This window comes from Pan paniscus, chromosome 12 (genome assembly GCF_029289425.2).
Source record: "Pan paniscus chromosome 12, NHGRI_mPanPan1-v2.0_pri, whole genome shotgun sequence".
Taxonomy (NCBI): domain Eukaryota; kingdom Metazoa; phylum Chordata; class Mammalia; order Primates; family Hominidae; genus Pan; species Pan paniscus.
In genome coordinates this window covers 28,217,959-28,234,903 of record NC_073261.2, presented here as the reverse complement: position 1 = coordinate 28,234,903, position 16,945 = coordinate 28,217,959, and the positions used below count along the sequence as shown (strand labels likewise).

The 16,945-nt window shown below is 40.9% G+C and overlaps 1 protein-coding gene across 7 annotated transcripts in view; it reads right to left on the bottom strand.

Annotated features, from left to right (window-relative positions):
* Nucleotides 1–16,945, bottom strand: part of AFF3 (ALF transcription elongation factor 3) — a 597,738-nt gene that overhangs the window by 445,856 nt on the left and 134,937 nt on the right. For all 7 annotated transcript variants that reach the window (XM_063594766.1, XM_063594765.1, XM_063594763.1 and 4 more), the window contains 2 exons: nt 16,349–16,661; nt 15,832–16,217 (listed from right to left, as the gene is read on the bottom strand). In XM_063594766.1, the coding sequence (XP_063450836.1) occupies nt 15,832–16,217; nt 16,349–16,661 (699 nt within the window). The remainder of the gene's footprint in view (nt 1–15,831; nt 16,218–16,348; nt 16,662–16,945) is intronic.

The window sequence follows — 16,945 nt, the reverse complement described above, 5'->3', positions numbered from 1 at the left end:
ATACGAGAGACCTTTGAGAAGAGCAATCAACAAGGTGTGGATATGGTATGGATACGGAAAAAGAATCCAAGACGATTCCAGGATGTCGGATTTCAGCAAGAACATGGTATTTATTGTTACGGTCAACCTGAGTTGAAACCAAGAAAATGAAAATGCCCAGGGCGCAGCTGGAAAAAGGAGACCACAGTTTAGATGCTGAATCACCATGGACCCCAAAGATACCAATCTGTGGTGTGTACCAGAACCACAGGCTCAAATGAGGCCCCGCTGCATCCAACCTTCACGAACCTTTGTCTTTACCAGTGGAACCATCATGTTCTCCCAAAGATACCATGCTGCTCACCTGCCCCTACCCAGTCTTCACCTGAGGTTTACCCAAGCGGGGAGAAGGGATTAACAGGGAAAGGTAAAAATAATTTCACTTCAAATTTGATGAGACTAAAGAAATTTCTGGAGGGCCAGATCTCTTCTGAAAATTCCCCTGGCTCTAGGGAGACAGAAGAGTCAAGCCTTTCACACACTTAACGCTCTTCAAGATTCTGACAACTGTTGATCTTCTTTCCATGTTTGGGTCTTAGCACTGCAGGAAACTCAGAAACTCTCTTGTAATCTGCGCAGAAGGTCATTTGGTGTATCCCGATCCATCTCTGCCGTGTTCCTCTCGATAAGACATCAGATTAAATTAATCCTTGCTGTTCAACATTCACAAGACCTGCAAGTGTCTCCTCTCTGTTGCCAGACTTAGAGGGAAAAAAGCTGAGTCAGAATGTCATGATTTGAAGTTGGAGAATCTTATTGTGATGTATAAGGAGATGAAGAAAAAGAAAACTGTTTTTAACTAAAACCTTCAGAACCTTATTACAAAATGGGCCGGGCGCAGGGGCTCATGCCTGTAATCTCAGCACTTTGGGAGGCAAAGGCGGGCGGATAATTTGAGGTCAGGAGTTCGAGAGCAGCCTGGCCAACACGGTGAAACCTCGTGTCTACTAAAAATACAAAAATTAGCCAGGCGTGGTGGCGCATACCTGTAACCCTCGCTACTCAGGAGGCTGAGGCAGGAGAATTGCTTGAACCCAGGAGGCGGAGGTTGCAGGGAGCCGAGATTGCGACACTGCACTACAGCCTGGGCAACAGAGCAAGATTTTGTCTCAAAAAAAAAAAAAAAAAAAACCCCAAAAAACCTTATCATAAAAAGTTTCAGTCTTGACAGATTAAATGGAACTTTTCCACTTACAAGAAGCACAGTCAATTTCAAAGATTAAAAAAAAAGGAACTTGGAAAAGTGAATTTATTTTCACTAGAATGTATACATTTAGAATATCTTCCCTATCTCTGTCCTTTAAATTTAAGCTTAAACATTTATTTTTTATTTAAAAAGTAGGCATCCTTTAATTTCTAATCTAAGGAAAGAATGGTTTAATTAAAATTTTATTTATTTTTTTTACTTCTGCTAGCTATTTAATCTAGGAAATACAGCTCAGAAAAAAAATGCAGTCATAAAACCTGTTGGTATAAAGATAAGCAGTTTATTTAATATCTAATTAAATGTGGTCACCAGAGAAATCACAGCTTATGAAACTTTATCAGAAAAAGATTAATCCATTTCAGGCTTAACCCAAATGTCATAAGAGAACTCATGAATTTAGATAGGAATCCACTTATTATCCAAAGACGTTTTCATATCAAGTTAGGAGAGCCTATATTACTAGCTATATTTATACTTACTTCAATCAAATTTATACACTTTGTAGCTATCACTGATTTGGGGCACAATTATCGAACCAGAATAATATAATAGGGAGCCTTTCTGTATTTATCAAAAATTTCTACAATGTTCTAAAACACTTGGAGTTTATAGACCCCACTCTTTCAGAAATTAAAAAAATTAGACTGTCATTTTAACTGAAAAGCAATTCCACAACAAACTACTAAACACCTATTAGATCTTGGGCTCAGGTGTTAAGGAAATGAGGATGGAGAAAATGATTCCTTCCTTTGAAGGGCTCAGAAAGTCGTAAGTGAGATAAACCCTTAAATAACCACTGATATAAAGTAATGACAACTGTACAGCAGGGGTTGCTTGTTTCTCTCCAATGTCTAGTCTGGACACATGGTGACCCAGCTTAAAGACCTCATGTCCCAGACTAAAGCTATAGCCAGGTGATCTCTGGCCAGTAGGGTGTGAGAAAAAGTGGTTCCTGCTCTTCCAGACTGCACCTCTATGGGCAGGATATGCCCTCCCCTTTCTGTTCCTTCTTCCTGATGGCTGGAAGGGAATATGGACCATGTTGGATCATGTGGATAAGACTAACACTCCTGTAGGTGGCAGAGCAACAGAATAAAGGGAGTCCAATGTCACAGAGCAGAACCAGCACACTGCCTCAGATTGACAATGATAGAAAAATAAGCTCTTGTCTTGTATTTAAGCCACTGTTATTTGGAATCTATCCCATGAAACAGCCCCATGCTCTAATTAATATGTAACAGAGATGCTTCTTTTTCTAAGGATTTTTGGTTCTGAAAAATGCCCCCTTAAAAGAAAGAACCAAAATTGAATAGTATAAGCAAAGAAAAGCTTAATTTCTAACTTTTTCATGAAAAATAACACCTTTAATTATGACAATAAATCAATCTTATAAATAACAAAATAGAGATTATAATTAAAATCTTGTAAATTCTCAGAAAAGAATAATTTAAGTAATCATTGGGGGGCATAAGTTTAAAAATAAAATTATATAACCACATGCTGGAATCAATTTTAAAAATTAGAAAAGTAAAAACTAAAGATAAAACTAATATACAAAAACTAAAGATAAAAATAATATACAAAAACTAGAGAGAGTTGGAAACAAAATGGACACTTTAAAATACAAGAAAGGCTTAGGAAAATAACAGTGAATGTAGCTAAAAATACAGATCAAAGCAATTAGGAAGAAACTAATAGATATGAAAGAAAGACAAAAATGATTAAGCATAAGGACAGTTTCAGTAAGGGACAAATCAAAAACAGTTTGTGCAAGTAATGTGTACAAACACTTTATCTTTTTTTTTTTTTTTTTTGAGACGGAGTTTCAATCTTGTTGTCCAGGCTGGAGTGCAATGGTGTGATCTCGGCTCATTGCAACCTCCACCTCCTGGGTTCAAGCAATTCTCCTGCCTCAGCCTCCTGAGCAGTGGGGATTACAGGCGCCCACCACCATGCCCGGCTAATTTTTGTATTTTTAGTAGAGATGGGGTTTCACCATGTTGGCCAGGCTGGTCTTGAACTCCTGACCTCAGGTGATCCACCCGCCTCAGCCTCCCAAAGTGCTGGGATTACAGGAGTGAGCCACTGCTCCCAGCCAAACTTAATCTTTTTTTAAAAAAAATTCCCTGAGCTAGAACAAACTGATACGCAGACTGAAAGAACACTCCATGTTTCAGAAAATGCATAATACTGAGACATATTTTGGTTAAGCTTCAGAAATCCCAAAAATACTTTAGGGACTCAAATAGAAAGAATGAATGATCTATAAGAGCAAACAGAGTGGGCATCTTAAAAGACATCAAAGCTCAAGAGAGGCTCCAAATTCGATGAGACCAAAGAAACAGAAAGAGAGAGGTAAAAAAAGTGAGACACTGTCATCTGAAATAAAGCTCAATTCATGTTTGTTAGTTTTTTTTCCAGATAGTGGGATTTGAGTTGATTTTTAAACTTCATTTTTCTTCATTATGCAAATTATCTAAATGAGCATGTAACCTGTCAATATAAACAACTAGAAATTAGACAGAAAAATATCAAAAATAAGATGGAATGCAAATATCCCAATGACCAATTTCCAAAGATTATTATCATTTTTTAATAAGAGGAACGGGCCTTGAAGGAATAATCTGGTGGGAAAACTAGAAAACGATATTACTCCAGGCATACGCAAAGACAGAAAGGTATGAAAGAAAATGATGGTTTAAGGGAATGGCAAGAGGTCTGATAAGTGGATGGAGATCAAGCCTGGGTTAGATTATATGCTATGCTTGAACTCATTCTAGTGTTATTCTTTATTTTTGTCACTGATCTGCCTGACATCATTTGAACCAGTGAAAGCAGGGTTCACCCTATATTTGAGGTACAGAAACTCAAGTCCAGACATCAGGGACAAAATTATTAGAGCTGGAGTACCAGCTCTAATAGGACCCCATCCTAGAAGATGATAGCCCAAAGACAAGTGAGAAGGGAACTGTCCTCAGGAAATTTGTGAGATCAGATGACACCAAATAAAAATAAATAATAATGTATGGTAATTTAACACATGTGGACACTACAGGAATTGAGAAGAAAGGAAGGGGCACTTTGGTGGCTGGAGCAGGTGGGGGAAGTGGTAAGACTTGCACTAGGTCTTGAAGGAAGGACAGAGCATTTTAACTTAAGATTTCCAGTTTCACAAGAAATTGTCTTCATAGGTGAATCCTACCTGTGGCTATAATTCCATAAAAAGGAAGCATTTTTTCTTGCTGAAATTATAAAAAAAGGATGGACTAATAAGTCAATTATGCTGGGATTTGACTATTTAAAAATTAAATAACTAAAGCCTCATCTTACGTCAAAACAAATTCCAGATAGATAACTTTTCATCTATTTCTTTTTTTTTTTGAGACGGAGTCTTGCTCTGTCACCCAGGCTAGAGTGCAGTGGTGCGATCTCAGCTCACTGCAAGCTCCGCCTCCCGGGTTCACGCCATTCTCCTGCCTCAGCTTCCCGAGTAGCTGGGACTACAGGCAACTGCCACCATGCCTGGCAAATTTTTTGTACTTTTAGTAGAGATGAGGTTTCACCATGTTAGCCAGGATGGTCTCAATCTCCTGACCTCATGATCCGCCCACCTCGGCCTCCCAAAGTGCTGGGATTACAGGCGTGAGCCACCGCGCCCGGCCCATCTATTTCTTTTATAGTGTCCTATGTTAGATTTAACTCTAATCTTTGGTAACAGTCTTTGTAACCATACTAACAAAGGAAGAGAGAGAGATACAAAATTTAATTTGTCCACTAAGAACAAAGGTTAATCAACAAACCGGAAAAACTGTTTACAATGTAATTAGGAAAGATTGATTTTCTTAATATTTAAACAACTCTTTTAACTCAATGAGAAAAAATATATATAAACACTTCAACAGAAAAATGGGTAAAGGATATGAACAAAAAATGCACAAAGGTTTATAGATGAGAATTGTTTGCTCATTTTGGAATTATAAATTGGATGTCTAAGAACTTTTCTTAGGAACAAATCACATATATATACAAAATTTACTTAGTCACTCATTGCAGAATAATTTGTAATACTGAAAAAACCTAAAACAGCTTAGATAACCAACAAAAGGATTATACAAATAAATTATAGGATAAAATCACTGAAGTTGTCCAAATAAATGAGATGCTGAACCACTAAAGACCACATACTGAATGTTACCAAAAACTGTATAACGACATGGGAAAGTGGTTACAATAAGTAAGGAAAATAAATTAGATAACAACCAAATATAATAGCTTTAATCCCAATTTAATCAGAAAGATAAAGTACAGAAAAAAAGACCAGAAGGATCTGCTCTTTAACCAAAACATTAACTGTGATTATTTCCAGATTATAGAACCACAGGTGATTTTTTTCTTCTTTATGTTTTTGTTGTAGTTGTTTTGAGACGGAGTCTCACTCTGTTGCCCAGGCTGGAGTGCAGTGGCGCGATCTCGGCTCATGAGTAGCTGGGAATACAGGCACCTGCCACCACGCCCGGCTAATTTTTTTTTTTTTTTTTTTTTTTTTTTGTATTTTTAGTAGAGACGGGGTTTTGCCATGTTAGCCAGGATGGTCTCGATCTCCTGACCTTGTGATCCGCCCGCCTCAGCCTCCCAAAGTGCTGGGATTACGGGCGTGAGCCACCGCGCCCAGCCCTTCTTTATGTTCTTAATGTTATCTAAATTTTTATAACGCAGACCTGTTACTTACAAATTCTTTGCTGTCCTTTGCAGCAAAACTTCCAGAAAGACTGTATGTAATGTCTCTAATTCCTCTTCTTGCTTCTCTCTCAAACCCAAGTAGACGTTGGCCCCAAAAACTCTCATCAAGGGAAATGCTGACCTCCATGTTACTAAGCCTAACACAGCAGAGGTGACACTGGTAATAACTCCCTTCCCTTCTTGAGACCCCCTTTCCTCGTGGCTTCCCGAAGCTATACTCTACGTTTTCTTCCTACCTACTGATCCCTTCTTCTCTTTTCTGCTGGTTCCTTCTCATCAGACTGACCCCTTTAGGTAGGGATACACCACAGGTCAGCCCTCATCACCTGCTCTCACTCCCTGGGTTATGACATCCAGGCTCAAGGCATTAGATGTCACGTGTATGCTCACAACTCCCAAATCTACACCTCCAGCCCAGATACAGATTTCGTTCTCCAAACTCCAGACTTGTGGGTCACCTCCACTTGGATGTCTAAGAGACAACTCAAACTCAAAAAGCCCAAGTGAGTAAGTAAACTCTTGCTCTTGCCCCCAAAACCTGCCTCACACATAGTTTTTCTCATCTCAGTTGATAGTAACTTCTTCCTTTCATTTGCTCAGAACAAATATCTGTCCTCAGTTCCTCTGTCTGCCATCCAAGCTGTCAGCCAATCTTACTGGCTCTCCTTCAAAATATATAGAGAATCCAATCTTACCATCTTTGCTGTCCCCATGGTCCCAGCAACTATCACCCCCCACTAGATTAGCACAATAACCTGCCAAGCCAGGTTCCACTTCTCCCCTGACCCATTACAGCTCATTGTCAGTGCAACAGCCAAACCGATCATTTTCATACCTACGTCAGATCGTGACACTCCTCTGCTCCAAACCCTTCAATGGCTCCCAATTCTCACAGTAAAGCCACGGTCCTTACTGAGGCTTGGCAGGCCTTGCAAGACGTGGCCTCCCCTGCCACTTCTCCCACTCCATGTACACCGCTGCAGCATGCTGTCTTGTTGCTATCCCGGGCGAGAAGGCACATTCCCACTCAGCCTTCGCTCCAGCTTTCCATCCTACTCCACCTGGCACGTGCCTTCTCCCTGCCATGTCTTCCTGGCTAACTCTACCACGTCCCAGCCTCACTGTTCTCCTGCTCACATCTCAATGTCTCAGTGCAGTGACCCAGCCACCCTCTTGATGCTGCACCCAGCTCCCACCCTCCACCCCCATGGGCATCCCCAGCCCTCTTTCCCCTGCTCTGCTTTTTCCTCTCTCTGTACCACTTACTGTCAACTACCAAAAGGTTAAAAATCAAAATTCTAACAGGAATTTAGGTAGGCTATGGTGACACAGGAAGGCTCCTCTGACTTTCAGGTCTGTCTGGTAAAGGGTGGCATGACCCTGTGTGAGGGAATGTCCTGAGGGACACAGAAGGACCTAGTAGGTACGAATCAGTCATCAAAGATGGATGAAAATGAAATCGCCAGCAATTAAGAAATCCCAGGGGCATGACCAAAGCTAAGAAGCGTTAAGTTATAGATGGGTTGATTTGTTCATCAGCATAAGGGTCAGAGTTGCCCAAAGATGAAAAGGGCACCCCAGGAGGGCACCATCCCCTTCTGCTGGGGGGTTTCAGCATGTAGCAGCATGAGCCTCAGCAGGGATGCCATAGAGAGCATCGAGTATCCCTCGGGGGATGGAGGAGGTCTTCATCGCTGATGGAGATATCCAAGAATGGGGGAGAGGTGGGCAGAGGGCCTGTCTATACCTTTTGTCAGGGCTTATAGAGAGAAATAGCTGAATGCATACATTTTCCTATTTTCTGCTGTTAATCCTTTTGTTACACACATAAGGGGTCAACCATTTAGTATGTATTAAAAACATGCCAAGGCCTATATGGACACAGATGCTATTCCTGAAGGTTATGTCTGTCAGATAACAAATACACAGAGCTCAGGAGACATACACGGCTTATGTTCACCTAAATTATGAAACAATGCAGCATTCCCATGAATAACTGAACGAGGAATCGTGACAGAAACAGGATTGGTAAAGTACTAAATGGCATGCAGAGAAAAAGGCTGAGAGACATTCTGGGAAACAGCACCCCATGGGGCCAACGGGTGTTTCTAAGAACTCTGCATATTTTAGGTCTTTCGTACATTAAAACCTAGTTCATGTGGCAGAGACGCTGGAAATGTGGGCTCCCTCCTATATTGCTCTGTTCCCCTCATCACCCTCCTTATTCCCACAACATCTTGTGGCCACAGAACACGACCATCTGTGGGAGCACACGCACAGCACACCCGCACACACTACCCCCGGGGAAGGACTTCTGCTCATGAAAATCAAACAAAGGAGAACAAGGAAAAAGAGGCAGAGAACATAGCGTCCCACTCAGAGCACTGCCTGTTAAGTGTTTGTTTCTGAGGCCAGCATCTAGCTCTATGATTTATTTTATATGTGCTGTGTTTACATACATCAGTAAATACGGTTTCCATTTCGCTTTGTAACAGCAGCTATAAATTATATGTTGGAAGTGTTTGGCTCCTCTCTTCCCATAAAGGTCTGGCAGGGATTACGGAGGCCCCAACACGGGAAGGCCCAGGATTGGTGGGGAGCACCTTCTTTCATCCATATCCTTAAATTAATTAACTCACCCAATAAGCATCTATTGAGCACAAACTATGTGCCAGGAACCATTAGAGATGCTTCAGTAAGCAGTACCATGAAAATGGGACAAAATAAACAAAAATCCCTGGTTTTGTGGAACTTATAATCTAGTGAAATTCATCCACCTCTCTTCAATTTCTACATTCAGAGCTGTCAACCCATCTGGGGTTGGACACATGAGCAGGTAAATGCAAAGCAAATAGGGCCACTATAAATAACTATAGGAATTATTATGAGTGTGAATTGTTTCTGAGGGCTATGTGCCAGCCACCGTGCTAAGCACTGTAAGTACTAACTCACCTAACAGTCATAAAAATGCTATCAGGACGTTCTACCATGATTCTGTCACAGATGAGGCAACTGAAGCACCAGGCCATCTGGCCAGCAAATGGAGTAAAGAAACTCAGACATTCCAGCTCTAGAACCCACACTCCTCGCTCTGCTCTAGAATCGGGCCAATTACAGCAGAGAGAGGGGTCCCAGTCAGTATCACTTCCAGAGGCATCTCTTGGTCCCACAGCCCACCCTTTGGTCAGAACAGCAACGGGAGTGTCCAGGCATGGTCAACGGGTGCTTGCCACGTGAGTAGCTATGGAATGGGATCTGCAAACAGCACCAGGGAGACTCCATTTTCATCTACTGTAAATGTATTGCTAATGCTGGTTAATCATGTGGAGATAAGTGATTCTACTGCTCAGCCCAATTAAACACACTATTTAATACACTGTGGCTTCAGACAGATCTGTCTCAACAAGTCATTCTAAATGCTTACTATGTGAACATTTTAATACTTGTCCTCAGCTCAAATCTTGTTGATTTAGTATTTCATTTAATTGGGAATAAAGCTCTCATGTGATAGGTTCCACTATAGATAATAATAGCTCAGAAAAAACAAATACGCAGAAAAAGAGAGAAAAGGTGATCTCAGACTTGAAAATAAAATCTCAGGAGGGGGCTAACATCAAATAAGGAAGAATTACGCTCGCTACTCAGGATTTGTGATATTAATCCAGGATAATCTTGGTTTTCAAGATTTCAGTTATTTCTAATACAAAGGAACTTGCAGAATTTCATCTCTCTCTAGCACGCACACACACACACACACACAAACATAAAATCACTCTCAACAATATACTCGCTTTTCTATTTTGTTTGCTTTCGTTTCAAAGGTGTTTAAATAACAGAAATGTAGCCAATATTTGCCAAATGCTTAGTATATTGTCACTGTGCTAAGCACATTACATACGTCTCATTCACTCCCCGCTGCTGCAATAACTCTGCCAAGCAGGTATCATTATCATGTTCTCCACCTCACACATAAGGAAACTGAGGCCCTGAGGAATTAAGCCACTTGCTCCCCATCACACGGCTGACAGGTGGCAGGCCCAGTTCTTGCTGGTCTCCATAGCTGCACCCATTCCACAGCATTCTACCTCTTCCCTGTATATCTGAAAGACTGCACAAGATTTCTGACCAAAGAAAGGATGAAAGACACAAGCTTTTCTCACGAAACTGGAAGAGTGACACCTCCTTTCTGGGTGGAATAAATGCGGAATCACACGTCACTTTCAACCAACTCCAAACACAGAGGCCCGGGGGTTCTTGAGCAGCCCCAGGTGCGGAGCTCAGGCCCTGGAGGCTGCAGCTGAAGGGAAAGCAGCCCTGTAATCTGTTCAGACTCATTCCGGGGGAGAAAGCTTTACGAGAACTGAGAAAGTATGGAAAATAAAGTGGGCTTGCTAATAATCTCCCTCCAGGTCCCACCCTCCACGCTTTCTGGTCAGTGGTAGTTTCCCACCCTTAAGGCTAGAAAACTTGGCTTAATGATATAAGTCTGAAGGAGCCCAGAGAGGAAAGAGAAAGCAAAAAGTCTCTAGCACCTTCACACACACGATACATTTTAACGCACTTTCTTCAAATTTCTCATCACAAGACTATAGAAACTGAAACTGAAATTTTTTCATGTTAAATGCCTTACCTTTTTTTCTGTTTTGTTTTTTGGTTTTTGGTTTTTTTGAGACGGAGTCTCACTCTGTCGCCCAGACTGGACTGCAGTGGCATGATCTCGTCTCGCCGCAATTTCTGCATCCCGAGTTCAGGCAATTCTTCTGCCTCAGCCTCCTGAGTAGCTGGGATTACAGGCATGCGCCACCACGCCCAGCTAATTTTTGTATTTTTAGTAGACACGAGGTTTACCGTGTTGGCCAGGATGGTCTCCATCTCCTGACCTCGTGATCCACCTGCCTTGGCCTCCCAAAGTGCTGGGATTACAGGCATAAGCCACTGCGCCCAGCCCAAGTGCCTCACCTTTTAAGACCCCGATGGCCAAACATAAAAGGACTGGAAAATATGGAAATATTTCCACTTGCCAGTCTTCATTACGACCTTCAGAATGACCCATCTAAACTACAGAAACCAAGTGCTTCCCTCCAGCATCTGAGATCAAGGTTTGGGTCTCCACTCTTTCAGGTATACGCAGTACAGGCACTCCACGTTCTAAGAGGACGGAAGCTGCCCATCGAGCAGACAGGAGGAAGCGCAGAGCGTAACCATCCGTGCTGTTGCTATGCCACGCTGTCCTGCGGGACGTGGCCTCCGACTGCCATGGGTGAGCGAGGGTGATGGGAAAGATGACACCAGGACAGGTGGGGAAACTGAGTCTCCAGGCTTGCCACACACCCTCATTTCTCCCAGGAGCAATCAGATAGCATACTTCAATTTGAAAACATTATACATCTCAAATGTAATTAAGAAATTCGACTGGCATGAATATGTAATGTACACATTGCTTTACAGATGCCTTTTTTGCCCGACAGGCTGGTGCCGACTTTCATTTGGAAGAAATCCATTTTCATACAAAGGTAACCAAGAGTGACAGGAAATAGGAAGCCTACATCATTTATCTTCTGTGAACTTTAGAAAAAAATCAGTTAATTGCTTTTCTAGGAAGCTATTTTATGGAATCGCAGTGCTTCATCTTTCTATTCTTTTTCATGGCATAAACGGCAATTTTAAAATGCCCTTCATGAAAATTCTATGATTAATCAATACATCTTAGACTATTTAATTACTTATTTCAACAAATAAAATTCTGATCAACCATAAATGGTTTCTCTGTTCTTATAGATGAATTATCAACCACTACGAAAACATCTAGGATACCACAGTCTACTGATTGATATCCAAATTCAGGTGTCTCTTTCCTTACCACTGACTAAGCTATGGGCACCAGCTCCTGGCTTCCTCTGCTCTCCTGGCTTATCAAATGAATTCTGTTCCCGGCCACTGGAGCCCTCTGCAACAGCAGTTTCAAACTATCACTACTTATTAAATTGCAAACAGAAAACTATAAATGTGTAGGTTTTGGAATACACTGCTGAAGCTGTAACTTGTCAAACCACCAACTGCAAAAGGCCCAGGACACTCCTGTGTTGTCTCAATGGCTCTGCATGTTAGGTTTTTCACACCACTGTCCTATTTTGTGCCCTGCCCCCATCACCTAACATATACATACGTATTTTTAAATTCTACCAAGTTTAGGCTAATATAACTTTTTTCAAATCCAAAATGATCATCTTAGTAATGATTTTATATTATTCCATGAACCAAAGACAGATACACTATGAAGTTAATGATGCTTAAGCTTCAGGGTCTCTGAGGCCCTGGGGAGTTGGGGGTCGGGGGGGTGGGGGTAGTACTGGGTTAACACAGGTATATGTCTTTGAAATAATGGCAAAGGTGAGATATTTTCTATTCCTTCATTTCTAAAGAAGATCCCCAAGACTGCAAATTTGAGGTCCCACAAAACTGTATCTGCCTCTCTAGGTTAACAGTCCCCAATGTTTGAATCTGGAATTACATGCTGAGCACAAAATATTAATTTGTGTGTGTGTGTGAACAAAAAATATTTCACTTCAGTCAGAAATAAAATTCAGTGTGCTGTGCCCTAGAACATTCTAGAGGGCATGCTTTGGCTATTCGTTAGTCCCTGGTCTCTCACCCAACCGTAGACACCTTTCCAAGGGGCACTCCCAGGGAGGCTCACTTAATGAGGAGTGGTGTTCAGAATAAAAGACTCAGCTACAACAACAAAAATATGTTTTTCATTAAACACAAAACTGAGTCGGAAAAAGCCAGCCAAGAAGCAGGTGTAAGAGTTAAGGAATTCTCTTGAGGTCTTTAACTTCCACATCAAATTGCACTGGATTTTTCTGCACTAATTACCTATTATTGAAGACTCAGGAATTACTGCAAATAATTTGCCATAGCAGCAGGTAGGGTGCAGATGTTGTAAGGGAAAGAATGAAGAGTTTATGAAGTGTAAAACCAGGCAAAAGGGATTCAAAATTTCCAAATTTTAAAAAATAATACAGAATTGTTTTTCTACTACAAGGGTGATGAAGGTGAGGGAATTTTCCTAGGGCTAAAAGGCCAATTTTAAACTTAATTTGGACTGTAAATGAGAGAAACTGCAAATTAAAAGCTATGTGCTGCAGTCTAATTTATTCAGTTAATGTAAATTTCTTGGAGGCAGAGATTACATCTTACACTAAAAAAAAATTCTCTCATTGCATTGCACCTAGTTATTAATCTGATTTTCTTATGAGGAATGTACCTATACGATGCCAAACAGCTATTTTTGCATGGTCCTCCTTGTTTTTATGTCATTTTTACCTAACCCTTCCAGCCCCCAAATTCTTCACACTGTGATAAGTCTTGCTCTGTAGCTAACATCCTGAAAAACCATAGTCAAGTAATAACCTTGTAGGTTATTTTCTTTGGAAATTTCCCTAAAAAACCCTTCTCTACCTCACTGGAAATTAATGTCTGTACTATTGAGAGGACATTTTCATACCAGCAGTATCTTTATTTTTAAAAATATTGGCATGAATATTTTTGAAATTGTCACATTAAATTGTTTTACCTCTTTCAAAAAATAAAAATATTTATTCCCTCAAAAGTAAAATCTGGTTGATAAAATTCTTCAGCTTCTATGTTATGATTGTGAATTTTATTTTTTTATTTATTTTTTGTAGAGATGGGATCTCACTATGTTGCCCAGGCTGGTCTTGAACTCTGGCCTCAAGCAATCCTCCCACCTCAGCCTCCCAAAGTACTGGGATTACAGGAATGAGCCACTGTGCCTGGCCTGATTGTGGATTTTATTGGAATAGCCTATAAATATTGAACAATGTACCTGCAAAAGAGTATGTCTTAATCTTCTCTTGGAATACTGTCAACAAAGATCTCTGAGTTTGAAGGGTAGAAGTAACTTACTACTTGGCTGCTGACTGTGAAATGTAGTCATGTTTTTATTGTGAGAGTGGACTGATTAAACAGACAAGTGTTATAAGGTTCAAATTACAATATTTCTCCTAATATGCAGTGCTTTTAACTATAATAAACACTGCACCCCCCTTCACAAAAAAAAAGAACCCACCCACCAATTTTTAACTTTCTTCTACAAACACCTCTTATCTCTTCTCTATCAAAGCATGACTGGCCTTTTTGAAATATTCAGGACAAAATGTTAGGAAGAGGGCAGGCTCGCTAGTTCAATGTCACTGCATATAGGGGAAATGGAACACTTCCCATAGAAAGCTCTGATTTCTCTCAGCATGAGTCTCTGTCTGAGGCATCCCCCTCTCTCTCTGCTAACCAGACACCATACACAGCATGTTCTTTCCAATCTGAGTCCTCAAAGGGCATCCTGAAAGTGTCCAGGTTATTAATGACATACCCAAAAGCCTCATAAAAACTGCAGTTATCTGCTTAAGGCTTTACTGGCAATCAAAAATTCATCTTTTTTTGTTTTAACCAGAGTTTTATGAACTCACTGAATTCCAAAATAAACAAACATGTAAATTATTACCTAATAAATCTGAAGTTTCTCTGGTAGATAAAAACCATTTTAACAAGAAGTCAATTGAGATTGAAATAATGAAGGGGTTCCTGGTGGTTGTAAAAGTCAGTCACCACTGCTCAAGGATACGCCGGAATTTATTTGCTGCTACCAGTCATTTGATGATGACGAATCAAACAGCCTGATGAATTCAGTTTTGTAAGGTGGTACCTACGTGTGTCTCCTACAAACTTTTAAAAACGTAAATGCCTATAGAAATTACATTTTGCTTCCATTAATTTCTAGTGAACATTTTCTAGAATCTATCATAAACGTGTAATCAAAAAAAGTTACGGTATACCTGTCACTTGATTTTCTCTACAAAACCAGTGTAAACATCTCATAGATTAAAAAAGAAGTCTTTTCTAACGGTGATATGTTGATCTCCCTATCAGTCCGTGGTGATCTCTGAGATGATAGCTCAGAAATGTTTAAGCTCAGCCTTGTGAAAAATGCAACAACAAATGTCAAATCATTGCTTTCATTTGGTTATTAAATCAAATTAAGATACAAAGAATATTCTGGCCACACTGTTACTCAGTCTTTAAAGAATATGTTAAAAAGAGAAAAAACTGAACAGTTCCTAAGTATAATGTTCTAGAACTCACAGTTAATTTTAGTTAGTATACAATATCACAGCAAAAAATATGTATGCATGGTCATATTTTTTTCTTCATGTACTCTTCACAACCATCATCAATTTGGAATATGGTCTGAGATAGGACAGGATTTCCAAAACATTTGAATAGTTCACCATATTCAAAGTTGAATAATTAAAACAATTAATTTAAAAACTATTATGAGGTTTATTTGGTAAAGTTTGTGTTAAAATATTTCAAAACACGAAAATGTTAAAAGAGTTTTGGAACTCTTTTACATAAAAATTTACCTTAAATAGGTAAATAGATACTGAAATTATAGCCTTTAAGTGCTTTTCTTACTTCTGAATCACTTATTCACTTATTTCTTAATTTTATTTATACCCTCAGTGAACACTAGCTATTCAGAAGAAAATTCTCAAACTATAGTGAAGGGGACATTCCTTCCCTAACTAATACATACACACACAACTGCGTTTGCTGGAACTCTAAAAATTCAAATTATAATAAATTTGACATTTTAAGAAATCATTATTTAAGTCTGCCTCCCCTTTTAGTGACTGCTACAAATCCTACCACATGAAGTCAACCACATCACTGAAAAAAAAGAAACATGGAAACTGAATTCATGAGGGTCAAATTGTCACTTGTAACTATGCAGTTGCACGTGAACGGTGCTGATAAAGACTCACCTCCCCCTGCTTGGGGATGCTGAACTTGGAGAGCTTGGCCTTGGCTCTGGCAGGCTCCGGCTTGCTGGCAGGGACTCCCCTGTATGATGTGCAGTGCACGCTGGTTTCCGAAGACGACTTCAGCTTAGGAGACTCATCAGGGGCCTGATCTTGGCCGTCCATTGGCCGCACATACGCGGTCGGTTTCTGCTGGACCAGGCTGGGTTTTGAAGCTAGGGATGGAGGAAAGTTCTGAACACAGTGTCCGCTGCTGCTGTGCTTGGCCGCCATGGCAGGTGGCCTCTCCTGGGTCTGAAGGCCCACCTCCACATTGCACACTTGTTTGGCCCGCGGCTGCTGTCTGCCAACACCATCTCCAAGCAAGGTCCTGAGAGAGCCCTGTTGTGCTGAGTTGGAAGAAGAAGAAGAGGAAGATAAGGATGAGGGGGGGTCGACACACAGGGATTTTCTTTTTTCATTATAGTTCTCTGGGTTTTAGCAGATTTGTGCAAATCAAGCAACCTGTGCCTGTGCTTACTTGCTCTCTGTTGGCCATCGGAGGGTGGGTGCCCAGCCTTCTGCCAGCCCATAGTGCCTCTCTTACTCTGCTGCACGGGGACAGCTGCTGGTGTGGAAGTTGTAGTGCTACAGATAGACGAGGGCTGGGTCTGGGCTCTTGAATCTGCAACAAAATGTTCATCGATCTTGTTCACAGGAGTCTGAGGAACCCCAGGTTTGGGAACTCCAACGAGATGACTCTGATTAGATCTATCAGTTAAAAAGTCTTTCATTTCATCATAATTGCCTAAAGTGTTCTGGATCCGGTTGGAGAGTTCATCCCCCTTGTTAGTCTGGAGAAAGAAAAACACATCCACGCTATTGTTAGAGACAACAGAAACACCGGAGATAATCAACAGGTGCCCTTATCAATCACAGAGCCAGGGTTGTCACATGCGGAATGAGATCTGAGAGATGAAATCGAAATCCTTATCGTCTCTGAAGATGTCTGTCAGCACTTGGTGATGCGCCAGAACAGGAAGCCTGTAATGGCCTTGGGGTGCATAAAAAGGGATCTATCCGGCCGGGCGCGGTGGCTGGCTCATGCCTGGAATCCCAGCACTTTGGGAGGCCGAGG